Below are 15,192 nucleotides of genomic sequence, written 5' to 3'. Positions count from 1 at the left end.
GCCTAAATGACCTGTGCCATTCTAAAGTTCAGCCAGACAGAGTAAGAGAGAGGGCGGGGTTGGGGGGTGGAAATGGAGGGAGAAAGAGAGAGAAAGAGAGACCGCAAAGAGGGGGACAGTGGGGAGACAAAAAAAGAGAGAGAAAGAGAAAAGAGAGAGAGTATGGGGGGAATTACAGCTGTTTATAGGAAACAGCAGGGCTGTCAGAACAACAGTATCCATCTGGGAGGGGGGGGGGGGCATGGGGTGGTAAGAAGTGAGAGAGAGAGAGAGAGAGAGAGAGAGAGAGAGAGAGAGAGAGAGAGACAGACAGACAGACAGACAGACAGACAGACAGACAGACAGAGAGAGAGAGAGGCGAGGGGAGAGAGAGAGAGATCAGTTATCAGAGCTGGTGTACTGTTAAGTATATTGAATTTTTTTTTTTTTACCTTCAGAGTACAGGCCAGCTCGTTGGTCAGCCTTTGATTTCAGCTTCACGTTCTACTTCACCTGCTCCCTCCCTCCATACTCACTCATCTTTCACACTCTATCTTTTTTTCCGTTCCCCTAAATGATACCATCTATGTCTCACCTCACACAGCACTTTGTACTCTTTCTCTCTAACATGACAAAATGGAGCTCACATTTTGTTGCACCTACACAGATTCAACTGTAGAGGGGGTTTGAATGACTTTTGTGTGTACGCATGTGTGTGTGTTTTTTCTCTATGGTCACACGTTTCCATTTAGACTGTACTATCTTGCCTCTCTGTCTGTGTGTGTGTCCGTCTGTCTGCCTGCCTGCCTGTCTGTCTGTCTTTCTGTGTGTCCGCCCGTCTGCCTGCCTGTCTGCCTGTCTGCCTGTCTGTGTCTGCCTGCCTGCCTGTCTGCCTGTCTGTGTGTGTTAGCCCGCCTGCCTGTCTGCCTGTCTGTGTGTCTGCCTGCCTGCCTGTCTGCCTGTCTGCCTGTCTGTGTACCAGAGAGAGTTGCACATGTATTGTATCTGTCCCAGTTTTAATTGGACAGCCAACCCTTACAGACTTAAGAACAGGGTTAAAGGTACAGTAGGTAGGATTTTTTCAGTCAAAAAGATAAGTGTTGTCCCCTATAAACATGTTGCATAGGCTAATTGGGAGCGTAATAATTGTACTTCCCAGCCAGATATGATCTGCCGATCTTGTTCCATCCAATCATTGTTAGTGGGGCGTGCTTTCCTCCTTGCTCCGACTATCAATCAAACTTGAGCTGGAGGAAAGTTTGGACGTTCAGACAAGAAATGGGGGGCACTGTTTCTCATATTTGAATTTATTTTATAATGTTTCCTATTGCAGCTTTAACACTGCTGCCACAGCCAGTTTTATTATAGTTACTGCTGTAGACATTGAAACACATTATATTTTAGACTTCTCTGACCACAAATCTGTATTTTTATCTCTAACTTCCATCAGTATTGATATCTGGATTTACGGTAGTCTAACATGATGCTAATACATTAAAAACAAAAATGTAGCTATGGGTATTGGAAAGCCTAAAAAAATTGAATTAATGTCCACAAAAACCCTGACTACCCATGCACAAACAAGGTGTTTTGTCATGTACAGAATGATGTTTGAAGCACAGTACACTAACTATTTATTATCTATATTAGGCAGCTAATTTTTTGTCAAAGGAAATAACGGCGAAATAAATTGGTGTTGAAAAACATTTGTAAAACACACTAGCGCTGATTATTCCCCAGCTAACGTTATAATGAAAGCCCTTTTTAGAGATCAACTCTTCAGTTGAGTTCCGTTGCTGGTCTCCGTGGTTACCAGGAGCCATGTTCAAGCTATGACACAGGTGACCTCTAGAGAGGGGGAAGGCGAAAGAGAGACAGAGGGAGGAAAAAGTTGTTGTTTTTGAATTAATATGTATAGTAGCCATGTATATTTACTTGCAATAAAGCCTCACAGCAAAAAGGGTCCTGGGTTTGATGAATGCATGTGGCACTGGTTGGTGCTCAGGTAGGATCTGCCTGGCTTTTCTGTATGGAGCTTGCATGTTTTCCCCGTGCTCGTCGCAATAATAACCAGGGAGCTTACTCCAATCCCCGCATGCATGTGTGTCACATTGCATGCTGAATAAGCATTACTCCTTCTGAAATAATGTATTAATAATTCAAAGTTCTTTTCTGTGTCAATAAAGCATTGTTGAATTTGAAATTGAGTGGGAGAGAGTAAAGAGAGGGCCGCTACGGAGTGACCTGCAGCTGTTCGATAAGCCATTATCACTCTGCGTCAGCGGGACATCTGGACACTTCTCTTTCTCTTAGCCCTCTCTCATCCCTGCCCTCCCTCCCTTAGTGTGTTTAATGAATGGCCATCCAGGCGGCAGCTAGGTCCCGACACAGACGTATGTCCAGCTAATGTCTTCACTGATTCAACCCTGGACTATCTGCACTATATTTAATCAGCTCAACACTGCCTGCTGGATAACCCAATCTGTAGATGAAACCGTTGTACTCTACTTTATCTGCTGTTACTCTATTTGGCTTCAGGTTTACTTACTTTGACCTGCTTTGCTGCAATATTTTTGACTCTACTCTACTCTGCTCTACTCTGCTCTACTCTGCTGTGCTCTACTCTGCTTTACTCTGCTTTGCTCTACTCTGCTCTGCTCTGCTCTACTCTGCTTTACTCTGCTTGCTCTACTCTGCTTTACTCTGCTCTACTCTACTCTACTCTGCTTTACTCTACTCTGCTCTACTCTGCTCTACTCTGCTTTACTCTACTCTGCTCTACTCTGCTCTACTCTGCTTTACTCTGCTGTACTCTACTCTGCTCTGCTCTGCTCTGCTCTATTCTGCTCTGCTCTACTCTACTGTACTCTGCTCTGCTCTACTCTGCTCTGCTCTGCTCTACTCTGAAAGACAAAGAGGGATACAGACAATACATTGTTGTTCGTTTAAATCCACCAGCTTATTTTTTTTTGTCCTTCTCTCCTTCACTCCCTCCCTCTCTCATCTCAGCAGATCCATCCGTTGTTGCTCCAGGAGAGGAGGGCGGACTCATGCAAGGTCCGCTTGCTGCGACGCACCATCAGCGTCCCCGTGGAAACGCAGTTCCCAGAATACCACAACCAGTTGTCCACAAAGAGCGGTAAGACTGCCAACGCTGACCTGTGGTGAAAGCACACACCCACAGACACACACGCACGCAAACATCTTCTGCTGTGTGGGGGAGTCTGGTCTCGTGTCATTCTTTTAGGATTCCACTAGAGGGTGAGCTTGCTTAATTTATCCATGGGATTTGGTTGTATAGTTTTATAGTGGGGCACACTGCAATTAGACTAAATATAACATTGTGTTACTGCCCATCTAAATATAATTTAATTCTCTCCTTTAAGGGTGTTATTAAGTGTTCATTTATGGGTAAGATATGTGACTCCACCTCTTTAAAAAGGCTGTGACTGAGTCTGGGAGTGTCAGAAGTTGAATGTGTGTGTCAGTATGTGACTGTCTCTACCCTGCCCGATAGGGGTGTGCGCGTGTCTATTTGTGTGTGTTAGTTTGGTTGGGCCCTAACTCAGTAATTATGGGAATGTGCAGGGTTCTGTTCTGTATGGCTCACACACACTCTTCCTCACATGCACACACATCTCTGCCTCGAACACACACACACGTCTTCACACACTCTCTGCCTAGCACGTACACTCACAAAGCCCTGCTTTACCTAACTAGGCTCTCAACCCTACTGCAGGTCAGGGTAGCTTACTGTTTAGGTAGTAGCTTTGAAACACACTGTTGAGTTGTATACATATCCACAACAACCCAAACACACACACACGTAAACATTCATGCACACATGCACACACATATACCCTCCCAAACAAATGCACCCAAACACGCACACGCATACACACACGCACCCACAAAGTAGTTCCGTAACCATGCTGAATCATGCGGTATGCCACGTCCCTAGGATTATAGTCAGATGGCTTCTCATGTGTGCGATGTTCTGCGTGCACACACACACACACACACTGTACGCACACACACTCAGACGCTCACTATTCTCTTCTGTTCCATGGTCAGTGTAAGCATTGTTTAAGGAGAAGGCATTGGTTTATCCAGTGATCGACGTCAAGCTCTTTACAAGCTACACCAGAGAGTTAGGGAGAGAAGGGAAGAGAGGGGAAGAGAGAACGACAGAGAAAGAACAAGAAATGGCAGCGAAAGAGGGAGAGGGAGAGAGGGATTGAAGAGAGATGAAGAGAGGATGAGAGAGAAGAGAAAGATAGATGGAGGGGAGAGCATACGTTTGCCCAATTAAGAGGGGATGGAAGAACACAGCCCGTCGTCGAAGTAACAGAAGATTGTGACCTGACAGTGCATCGATGTCCTCCCTGACCCCCCTCGTCCCCTCTTCTGTCATTCATCTGTGGACCAGATCATCCACCAGTCAGACTCCACCATTTATATCCTCTGCTTCCTGTTCTTCTTTGTGTCTGGGGAACGCGTTTCCTTTCTCACACTCTTGTTCACTCTTTCACCGTCTATTCCCTCTCTTCCTATCAGTCTACCTCCCTCTCCTTCTCCTTGTCTCTCATTCTCTCAATCACACATGCACATACAAGTATCTTATGCCTACAAAACAAACAGCAACGGAATGCAGTAAACCAGTTATTTGATGCACTGGGTGTCTATGGATTGTCTATGGACTTATCTCTGTGTATCTGTCATCTGTATCTGAAAAGTAATCTGTTTCAACCATTCTTGTCTGTCTGTCTTTCACAGTTTCGAACCAATGTAATCAGTTAAACCCTGTGATCGTTCTCTGTTCCATACACGTTTGTTGCCGTGGAAATGATCCACCACGTGTGTAGTGATTGTCTTGTGTGAGGACGGCTCCTCCTCAGACTGTCCAGATGTTGAGCCTCGGTTCCATCCACTCCCACTCGGGTCAAGCTCCACCCCCCACCCCCCACCCCCTGGCCTTTCCTGTCCTCTCCTCCCCCTCTTTCTGGTCTGCCTCCTCTTCCTCCTCCTTCATCCTCTTACTCGTAATCCTCCTATGCCTCCTCCTCTCTTTGTACTCCATGACTACTCCTCCCTATACTCCTTCCTTTCTATTCCCATCCTCCTCCCTCCTCACTCCACCTCCCTCTCCTCCCCTCTCCTTGGTCTGCTGTTGGGAGGTTGTCTCGTGTCAGATCAGCAAATACAATGTTCTCGTTCATGTCCATTCATGTGTGCTCTCTCTCTCTCACACACACACATTCGAGATGTTGTGTAAGACCACTGTTCTGTTCAAACATCTGACTGTTCCCACCCACGCTCCTCCTTTGGCAATGAGTGTGTGAGTGTCCCTGCTCCCTCGTTTTCTTCCTAATAGCCTCCTCAAACCCATACACACACAATGTGATTTTGTCTATCTGGGCATTTGTGAGTGGCCTCTCACCATATGCTGAATCCATTCCAGACCCAGCAAATGATGTCCTCCTCTCTCCTTGTGCTGGTCCATGAGATGTAGCTGGCTTGCAGACTGATGCTGCGGTTGAGATGGTAGATCAGGACGCCATGGGTTCACATCCCACAGGGGTTCAGAACACAGAATATATGGGCCTAGACTGATGTGATATGTGCTGTACAGATAGGAGTATTTCTGCATACACGGAAAACGAGCATGCGCAAATGCGTACATGCACATGCAGAGACACACACACACCCGGCCACACACACACACACTCTCAATCTGTGCTATGTTTGCTTGCATTTGGGCAATTATATTGGTGAAGCAAAGGCAGATTTATGAATCTCTTTCTTTACCACATATGTTGTTATTGGAGCTTGACATTGTATTTCTGCCAGGAAAACCATACCTCTCTGCTTGTCACAACATGCGTTAATTAAGTTATTTATGCATGTACTCACTTCAATAATAACCCTCCAGTATTTTCTGTGCTTTGAATATTTTTTTTATGTCTGTTTAGCACCTTTCGGTGAGCTGGCTTAGTGTTGGAGCTGTGTGTTTTCAATTTGTGATGACTGGTGCTGGAGGTCGCCGATGAATGTTAGGGTCGTTACCATGGTGAGGAGGTGTGCTACCTCGGCAGAATGAAACTTCTCCTTCCATTCTTTATCCATCTCCGCTGCAAACCCAAGGACATCAGCTTAGAAATGTACAAACCTTCTACCAATGTATACATGTTCCTGTAAGGGCTCCAATAACACATGCACACAAACACACCCACCTACACACACACACACAGATGCACACACACAGACACACTGAGCATGAACAATGTCCCTCCTCCACACATCACCTCCCCGCCGACCTTACAGATGTACGAGTAGAATGACACACACGGGTTGGGGCAAATAACACTTCCCTGTGCGTGCAGGGTGTGGGGGGGGGAGTTCGGAGCAAGACTGGCAACATGGAAAACACGCTGGTAGCCATGCCAACCTAATGGAACACTCGAACAAATATCACAGGCGTGTAGATGTGTAATAGGAGAGAAAGGTGTCGCTGTATCTTTAACATCAGAGACACGGAGAGAGAGAGAGAGAGAGAGAGAGAGAGAGAGAGAGAGAGAGAGAGAGAGAGAGAGAGAGAGAGAGAGACAGACAGACAGACAGACAGACAGACAGACAGAGAGAGAGACAGACAGACAGACAGACAGACAGACAGACAGACAGACAGACAGACAGAGAGAGAGAGAGAGAGAGAGAGAGAGAGAGAGAGAGAGAGAGAGAGAGAGAGAGAGAGAGAGAGAGAGAGAGAGAGAGAGAGAGAGAGAGAGAGAGAGAAAGAGAGAGAGAGAGTACAACGTGGAAACAGTGTGCTGCTTTCTCCTCCTCCGTCCCCTATCCACCCTCCCTCCCTCCCACTCTCTCTCTCTCTGTCTCTCCACCCCCTCTGCCTCTCTCTCTAGAGAAGCGGTCAAACAGATGTACAACAGTAAGCAGCCTATGAGGCCAGAAAGCAGAGCAGTACAGTAGTATTAGTATTTGCAGGGCTCGCGGAGTGTGTGTGTGCACATGGGGTGGTCCCCGTGCCCCAGGACATGAGCGTGACAACCCTGGCCGTGTGAAAAATCATGGAGGCCGACGCCAGCACCTCACCGGAGGGCCCCAGTGGTGAGTGTCAGTGTGAAAGGTGAGAGAGAGAGAGAGAGAGAGAGAGAGAGAGAGAGAGAGAGAGAGAGAGAGAGAGAGAGAGAGAGAGAGAGAGAGAGAGAGAGGGAGAGAGAGAGAGAGAGAGAGAGAGAGAGAGAGAAAGACAGAGAGAAGACAGAGAGAAAGACAGAGAGAGATCAAGAGAGAGAGAGAGAGAGAGAGAGAGAGAGAGAGAGAGAGAGAGAGAGAGAGAGAGAGAGAGAGAGAGAGAGAGAGATATCAAGAGAGAGAGAGAGAGATCAAGAGAGAGAGAGAGAGAGGGGGGGGGAATGTTATAGGAGACATGGGCAATCTTTACTGTTTCTGAGTTTGTGAGAAAGAGGCTTGTTTTGTGTGTGTGCGTGTGTGTGTGTGTGTGTGTGTGTGAGTCCCCTTATGACACCAGTCTCAGAAGATCTCGCAAAATCTACATCAGGGTGTAGTGTGGAAACCAGGCTTCGCTAAATCAACCAGACAGAGATTTCCTGTTGTGTGTGAACTTTCTTGCTGGAATCTGTTGTCCTGGCCACAGCGTAAAGAGAGTGTATCTGTCCTTCAGAGGGGCTGAAGAGGAGCCTGTCTCTCTCTGTCCACCACAATGACTACTGTGGGTAGGACCTTGATCAAACTGCTCTCTCTCCATCGTCTCTCTCTCCCTCTCTCTGACTTACACACACACACACACACACACACACACACACACACACACACACACACACACACATAAACATTCTCCTCACCCCGTCCTTCTCCATCTTTCTCTCTTTTTTCTTCCTCTCATTTCTCAGAAGATTCTAGTGACAGTGGTGTACATGACAGAGCTGTGGGTGTACTGTTTCAGCTCAGAAGCTGTTGGCTTTTTTGCCGGTAATGTGGAAGTGTCTATGCGCTGTGTGGGAGTTGGAGTGTTTGAGCAAACGTGCGCGTGTGTGAAAGTGAGAGGAAGAGAAACAGAGATAAATTGAGAGTGGTTATGTACAGACAAATCCAGGGGAATCTAGTCTAGTCAGTTTGTTCTCTTTTTCTCTCTGTCTCTCTCCATTTTTCTTTGTTTTTTTTCCTCGTCTATTTCTCTTTTTCTCTCCTCCTCTCCCACTCCTTCCTTGGCTGGGACAGATAGAATGTGGGAGTGTGTGCTTCATTAACTTGTTCAGACGTTTAGTGTCTTACCCAAGTTTCTCTGTGTTGTCTAGCACGCTGTAAGTGTGTGTTTATGTGTGTGTTTGTGCTCCTAGAAAGAATGTGGTTACAGAATGAGTCAACAGCGTCTGCTAAGCTACATTGCTTTATGTGTTGGGCAAAACGCCATCAACAGAAAGAGCGAAACACTGAGAGAGAAAGAGACAGAGTCAAAGGAGAGAGAGAGAGAGAGAGAGAGAGAGAGAGAGAGAGAGAGAGAGAGAGAGAGAGAGAGAGAGAGAGAGAGAGAGAGAGAGAGAGAGAGAGAGAGAGAGAAAATAGCTATGTTAAAGAGATGGAAAATATACAGAGAGTGAGGGAGAACGAAAGGGCTGAGTAGATAAAAGAAGAGAGAGTGAGAGAGAGCAAATAACAGGACTGAACAGGGAAGACAAAACCACAGCAGCCAAGTCCAGCCCCTCACTGGGCCGAGAGCCTCTACAAGCAGCTACTTCTGGCCTGGTTCTGGGTCTCCTAGCGACACCGTCCTGGATGCAAGGGGTCTGGACTAGCCTGGTTCTATGTCTGTGGTCTGTGGCAGAGAGCCTGGGGGTTGACATCGGTACCACCAACCGTTGTTTGGAAAACACCCTGCACTTGACCTGGGGACACAAGATCCCTGTGTCTCCTCTCTTCTGGCAACTCTGTCCTCCCCTATTCTCCTTCCCTCCTCCTCTCTCTTCTCTCCCCTCTTCTCTGGCTGCTCTACTCTGCTCCTCTCTCTTCCCTCCTCGCACTCATCATCCTCTTTATTCATTGCTACCCTCTCTCTCCCTGCTCCATTCCCCTGTTCTTCTCTTCTCTCCTCGCCGCCCTTCTCCCATTCCTCTCTAATCCCTCCACCTCTCCCCCCCCCCTTCACCTCCTCTCTCTTCCTTCCCCCTCTCTGCCCCCTTCTCCTCTTTACTCCAAATGGGCTGCTGCTGTTTGGGGAGGGGGAGGGATTTTTTGTTGTCATTTTTTTTCCGCTCCCTGCCACTGCTAAACTGCCATGGGACTGGAGATGGAGCAGTGTTGCCTTGCAACAACACACACTGACAAACGCACAGAATAAAGTAGAAAGAACAGGGAGGAGGGGTAAAAGGGAGAGTAAGAAAGATATAGAGAAGGTGAGAGAGAGGAGAGCCAAACATTCCAAACACAGTGGAGTAAAGGAGGGGGGGATCTTGTTTTATCAAGAGGTTGTCTGTAGAACAATTACCATTGTCTGAACAATAGCATATGTGTTCATCCTATATGCTCCAAGTTCCAAAACTGGATCTTTGCTTCTTTCAGAAAAGTTCTAGAGTGTTCCAACCAGTACACCTGTCAGACTGTGTGGTAAAGATGAAGAGAGTGAAAGAGAAGGTGAGAGGGAGGGAGGGGAGGAGGCTGAAAGAGAAAGAGAGAAACAGAAAAAAAGCACAATCTCTGTCCTTCATTGACATGTAAATAGGTCTGGGATTTTTTTGTCCTACATGAGGATGAAGGCTGCATTCCACTGCAGGAGAGGACACAGGGAGGGGCACAGGATAGGGGGGGGAGCTGAGAGATTGTTTTAAGGGGGGGGGGGGGGGGGGGGGAGACACTTTCTCTCCCACACATGCGCACAAACACAATTTTGTAATTCTCTCTCCCACTCCCTGTGACTTTTAAGGTGGCTTGCTCCTCTTTCTACTCTTTACTTTCAACTACGTTCTGCTGTCTCCCTGATTACACAGAGAGAACCACAATGAATACAACATCTCTCTTGCTCCCTCGATCTCTTTCTCTCTGTCGCTTCCTCCCTCTTTCACTGCCTCCCCTTTTCTATCCGCCTTCTCCTTCTCCTCATCCCTCTCACTGTCTCAGAGTCAGGGGAGAGACTTAGCAGTGTTGACCAGCCAGAAGGGTTTCTCAGCCCAGTTTCCAAGCAGTCTCACTTATCTAACTGGGACATGCTCTTTTCAGGCAGTCTTTGTCCCTGTTACAGACTTTCCACAAAATATGTATGTTTCTGTCTTTCCGCTAGGCTTCTGTCTGTTGTGTGTGTGTGCATTGTTTATGGCACGAACACACTCGTGGTACTTTCAGAACCTCTCAGGTTCCTACGTTCCAGACTCTGTAGTTCCTGGGTCATAACGGGCTTCTGTGTGTGTATGTGTGTGTGTGCATGTGTTTTTGTGAGTGTCTGTTTGTAAGTGTATTCACAGGATGGTCAAACAGCCTCAGCCCCTCAGAGTGTGTGAACAGATGGCTTTGGTCTGTTCTCTATCCTGTCAGGTGAGAGTGTGTGTGTGTGTGCGTGTGTCTGTGTATGTCTGTGTGTGGGAGATAGGAAGACGGGAGAGAGCGAGAGACAGAGAAAAAGTGAGTGAGAGAGTTTGCTCGCATTTAATGATTTAGATAAAGCAGTCATAGCGTAGTGGTGTGGTTATGCATGTGCTTACTCATTTGTCGACTCATGTTTTTATGTGTGTTTGTGTGTTCCCTCGCATGTTTGTCAAATTTTTTAGCCACTCATTTGCATTTGTCAGTGGGCCACAGTCCAAAAACAACAGAGCTGCATCCTCCTGTTCTGTGTAGGGAAGGAACAGGAAGCTCTTGGTCTCTCTCTCAGGTCTGTATCACCACTAAGTTACAACCTCCATTCACCACTAATAAACTCCCACGCTCTTAATTAATTAAATACAATACTCATTCATTTTCACTTCTAAACTACAATTACCTCATTTGCCACAAAAAACACAACTTTATACGTAGACTCCTGGGGCCTGTTCCATAAAGGCCGCTCAAAAAAGCTGGGATTAAAGTCCCAAACCTGACTTGAATTAACCTAACAAGTCAGTCGGGGCTAAAGCGGTTCCATAAAGGCCATTTCTAGTTCACGCAATCAAACTAATTCAAGTCAGATTCAAGAACTCAATATAATTGCGGGAACGCGCTATTCCTACGCAGCCTGAGAGGCAGAACATGGATCATATCATTCCACCACGGCAAAAGGCAAATTTCACGACCACGTGACTTCTTCCCGAAATAATGTTCTCTTTAAGCCGTGTACTATGACAGCTCATCCACCAGTTCATCAAAATAAAATGACACGCCATGATTGACATGAACGATGGTCGTAGGTCAAGGTCCTTTTTTATAGACCATTACATCATTGATTAAAAAAACATACACCTTCTAAAACACATCTAAATTGACTTTTTTGACATTGTTAAAATGTCTAAATACTATTAACCAATACATTATCCAGTAGCCTAACTTTTTAACATGGTTTTTGTGTCGGTAAAAATGCAGGATGTATAGATTTAGGTTTGTTTTTCAATTGTAGGCTACTGTTAACTATTATGAAGCTATGATAATTATATTGGGACAATTTAGATTGAGATATATGTAGCATCAGCCTAAACATTTGATATCACAATATGTGATATCATATGTAGGTTTGTATCGTTATGAAATCAGTTTAATGCATTATATATATATATATATATATATATATATATATATATTTTTTTTTTACTTATATTTAATTTAGTAGATTTTCTATAAATGTACATTTCATAGTGGTAAAAAAGTAAAATATGGCAATACCCCAGAAAGTCCATGGTGAATCATTGTTGGGTCAGTGTTACAGGAACATCTGGTTAAGCAACAACACGCGTTAAGCCTGACAGTTAACCTGCCCTGGACCAGGTTAGTTTCGCAGCATAAATTGCCATAGTAACTGAGTTCGAACTATGTCGAGCTGGCTTTATGGAACCGAATGAACTGGAAATGAGTCTGACTAACTGACATAAGCCTGGCTTATCCGGTAAACTCGCTTTTTAGAACAAGGTCCTGCTCCTGCTACTACAAATACAACCTCCTCCATCTACCACACTTTGTGATTTCTGCAACACCCACCTCATGTCACTGATAAACTACAACTCCAAACGACAGGTCTTTTTCATCTAAACTATGTTTGGTAATACATAAACTAATCAGGTCTCCAGGAATACAAAAACAAGAAACATGTAGCCGCTCTAGGCTAATCCCAAAACAAGCAGGAGTCCGACACCAACACGGAAGACACAGGAGTTCTGCAAAACAATCTGGCAAAGAGGAGAGGAACAGACAAGGTTTAAATGGAGAGACCAACAGCAACAGGTGAAAATGTAGCAAGGTTATGATCAGCTACTGTGACTACACACACACACACACACACACAGAGAGGGGAGTGGGAAAGGGGCTGATTATAGCCTGGAGTCATGACATCTCTCTCCCAGGGTGTTCTGTATCTGTCTGTCAGGTCCAAGGAAAAATGGGGAACAGGGGTGTTGAAATCAGAGGCCTTAGCTCGATGAAGACCAATTTGTGGAAGAACATTCCTACCCATCACCCTTGGGGCCTCATAGAAGACTAAGTGTGCTAGCATGCTACCTAGCGCTGCCTGTGTTCTATTCAATCCGTGTGCTAGCTTGGTAAGGCTGACAGTGTGTTACAGTAGATAGCCAGTGTGCTAAATTGGGTACTTCAAGGTGTGAGCCTGGTAGAGCTGCCAGTGTTTTAGGTGTGAGCCTGGGATGGCCGTTTGGGTAGTTAGTACCTGAGCCTACTCTGTGATAGAGCCCAGCAGGATGCCATTTGGCTTCATTTGTCAGACAGGAACCCTGTTGAGGGAGGGAGGGAGATCAAGGGAAAGAGGAGGGGAGGGAGGATGAGAGGGAGTCAGGTGGCTGAGCGGTTAGAGAATTGGGCTAGTAACCAGAAGGTCGCTGGTTCGTTTCCCGGCCATGCCATATGACGTTGTGTCCTTGGGCAAGGCACTTCACCCTACTTGCCTCGGGGGAATGTCCCTGTACTTACTGTAAGTCGCTCTGGATAAGAGCGTTTGCTAAATGACTAAATGTAAATGAGAGAGCGAGACTGAGGGAGGTGGAGCGAGACAAATAGGACATGGACAGAGAGAACAAGAGGGAGACTCAGGGAAATACAGGGAATGTATGATGTGGAATTAACTTTGTGTATGTGTGCATGTTTTATTGTACATTTGTGCCTATGTGTGTGCTTGCTTATATGACTGTATGGGTGTGTATGCGGGGGTACGTGTGTGTGTGTTTGTTTCTGCAGGGGACAGAAGTAGAGCCAAGCACAGGCCTGAGCCAGTTACATGGTTAGAACAAATGTATCTTGGGAAATTTTTTAAGCGTTGGTAAATCCTATGTGAATGTGCCAGTATCTCTAAGAGAGAGGGAGAAGAAGAGAGGCAGGACAGACAGACACTGCTGGACAGACAAACAGACAGGCAGGGTAAAGGATGGATGGGCGGGCGGGCAGACAGGTGAGGGATTAGAGGAAAGGCGGAAGGGAGAGACAGATAGACGGTTGGACAGACAGACAGGCAGGGGAGGGTGTCATCTCCCCCCTGGGTAGAATCCCAACTGGCAGCCCGACAGGACAATCCTAATCTGGGCGTCATTTATTGGGTGTGCTCAAGCCTTCGGCGAGAGCACAACCTTTGTTCTCTCACATATATATTTATTTATTTATTATTTATTTTCGCCCCCCTAAGGATCAGTCAATATTTGGACTACATACACAACGGCGGTGTCAAAAGGTTCGTCTTGGTAGCGATTGCGTTGGTTGTATTTTTATTTACGTTCCGTTGCATGGTTTAAGTAGAAATTGCGTTTTTGTGGTGAAAAGTGAAGCTAACGGTGGCTAATTTGCTAGCCACAGTCACTGACGTTACTAACGTCACTACGTCACTAACGTCACGAAAACACGCGTGACTACCTGTAGCAGAACATTCGTTTCACATCTGTTAACTTGGGGGATAGCTAGGCTAACTATAGCTTTACTGCAAGGCAGCTGCAGGAACGCCACAAGCAAAGAGGCCAGGGTGATAACTATTTACTCATTTTACTTTGTGATGTGAAACACAATTATGAAATGTAATGTACAATATTAGCTGATATTATTAAGGAAGTAGGCCCACATCTACTTTTGGAAACGGTAGTCTACTATTTCACTGAAGCATTAGCATCATGACATTAGCCTCTGTTGCCCGGGCAACACATACTACAGTGGTCTATGATGCATCTGTTTTCAATCTTTAAAATAAACATTCCTCACAAATACATTTTCGTTGTAGGATTTATTATGACATTACATTACAAGTAAACGATTTGTGGGTGAAATTATCATTACCTGTGGTTTCAAACCAGTGTTGCTCACTGCAATGCTGTAGCCTACGCGAGACACTACAAAAACATCTACACAGCTGTAGGAAGTCAAACGGCGACAGAACATGTTCGGCACTCCCCTTACTTAATCAAAAGTCTATCTAACTACTAACCTGAACTTCATTGCCACAGCCTAAACGTTGCCAATCTGTTCATGAAAATAATTAATTTCAGCCTAAACCGTACAACGGAACGTTAAATCCAATTCAACCAACGCAATCGCTACCAAGACGAACACAGCAGTAGTCTACTAGTACTGTACCGTAGTAGTACAATTTACCGGGGCAGCTTCTCCACACAGGGCTATATCGCATTTTGCGTTGTTACTGACAATGATCGCTACCAGTGAGCTTTTTATGAATGAGCGATTTTCCTCTAAATAAATGTCAAGCTTATTTACGTTTTGGGGGGCATATTTTCAGTTAGCAGATGGGACTGTCTGAATCGCGATTCCATCTTCTACTGCCGGGTAACGTCGTAGAATAATCTTCAAAGGGGGTTCTTTATTAATGAATGAATGCAATGAGTAGGCTACATGCCTGAAAATATCACGAGAAGGGAAAAACTTAAAATGACGTGTAAGTCATAGAGATTAGGTCCATTTTTACACCGGTCTGTCAAATTTATTCGTTTTGATTCAACGATGAGGCTGCCTCTTGCAGGGGAAATGAGAAGACATCTATTTCATTCTACACTTCACTCG

At 45.6% G+C, this 15,192-nt stretch overlaps 1 protein-coding gene across 1 annotated transcript in view; it reads left to right on the top strand.

Moving 5' to 3' along the window:
* The window catches only part of LOC136956194 (disabled homolog 2-interacting protein-like), a gene marked incomplete in the record, with an annotated part of 129,036 nt that overhangs the window by 22,939 nt on the left and 90,905 nt on the right, over nt 1-15,192 (top strand). Inside the window, 1 exon segment of the mRNA XM_067250064.1 lies at nt 2,989-3,118. Within this exon segment, the coding sequence (XP_067106165.1) occupies nt 2,989-3,118 (130 nt within the window).

Source organism: Osmerus mordax, chromosome 14 (assembly GCF_038355195.1).
Source record: "Osmerus mordax isolate fOsmMor3 chromosome 14, fOsmMor3.pri, whole genome shotgun sequence".
Lineage (NCBI taxonomy): Eukaryota > Metazoa > Chordata > Actinopteri > Osmeriformes > Osmeridae > Osmerus > Osmerus mordax.
This window is presented reverse-complemented; position numbering and strand designations above follow the sequence as displayed.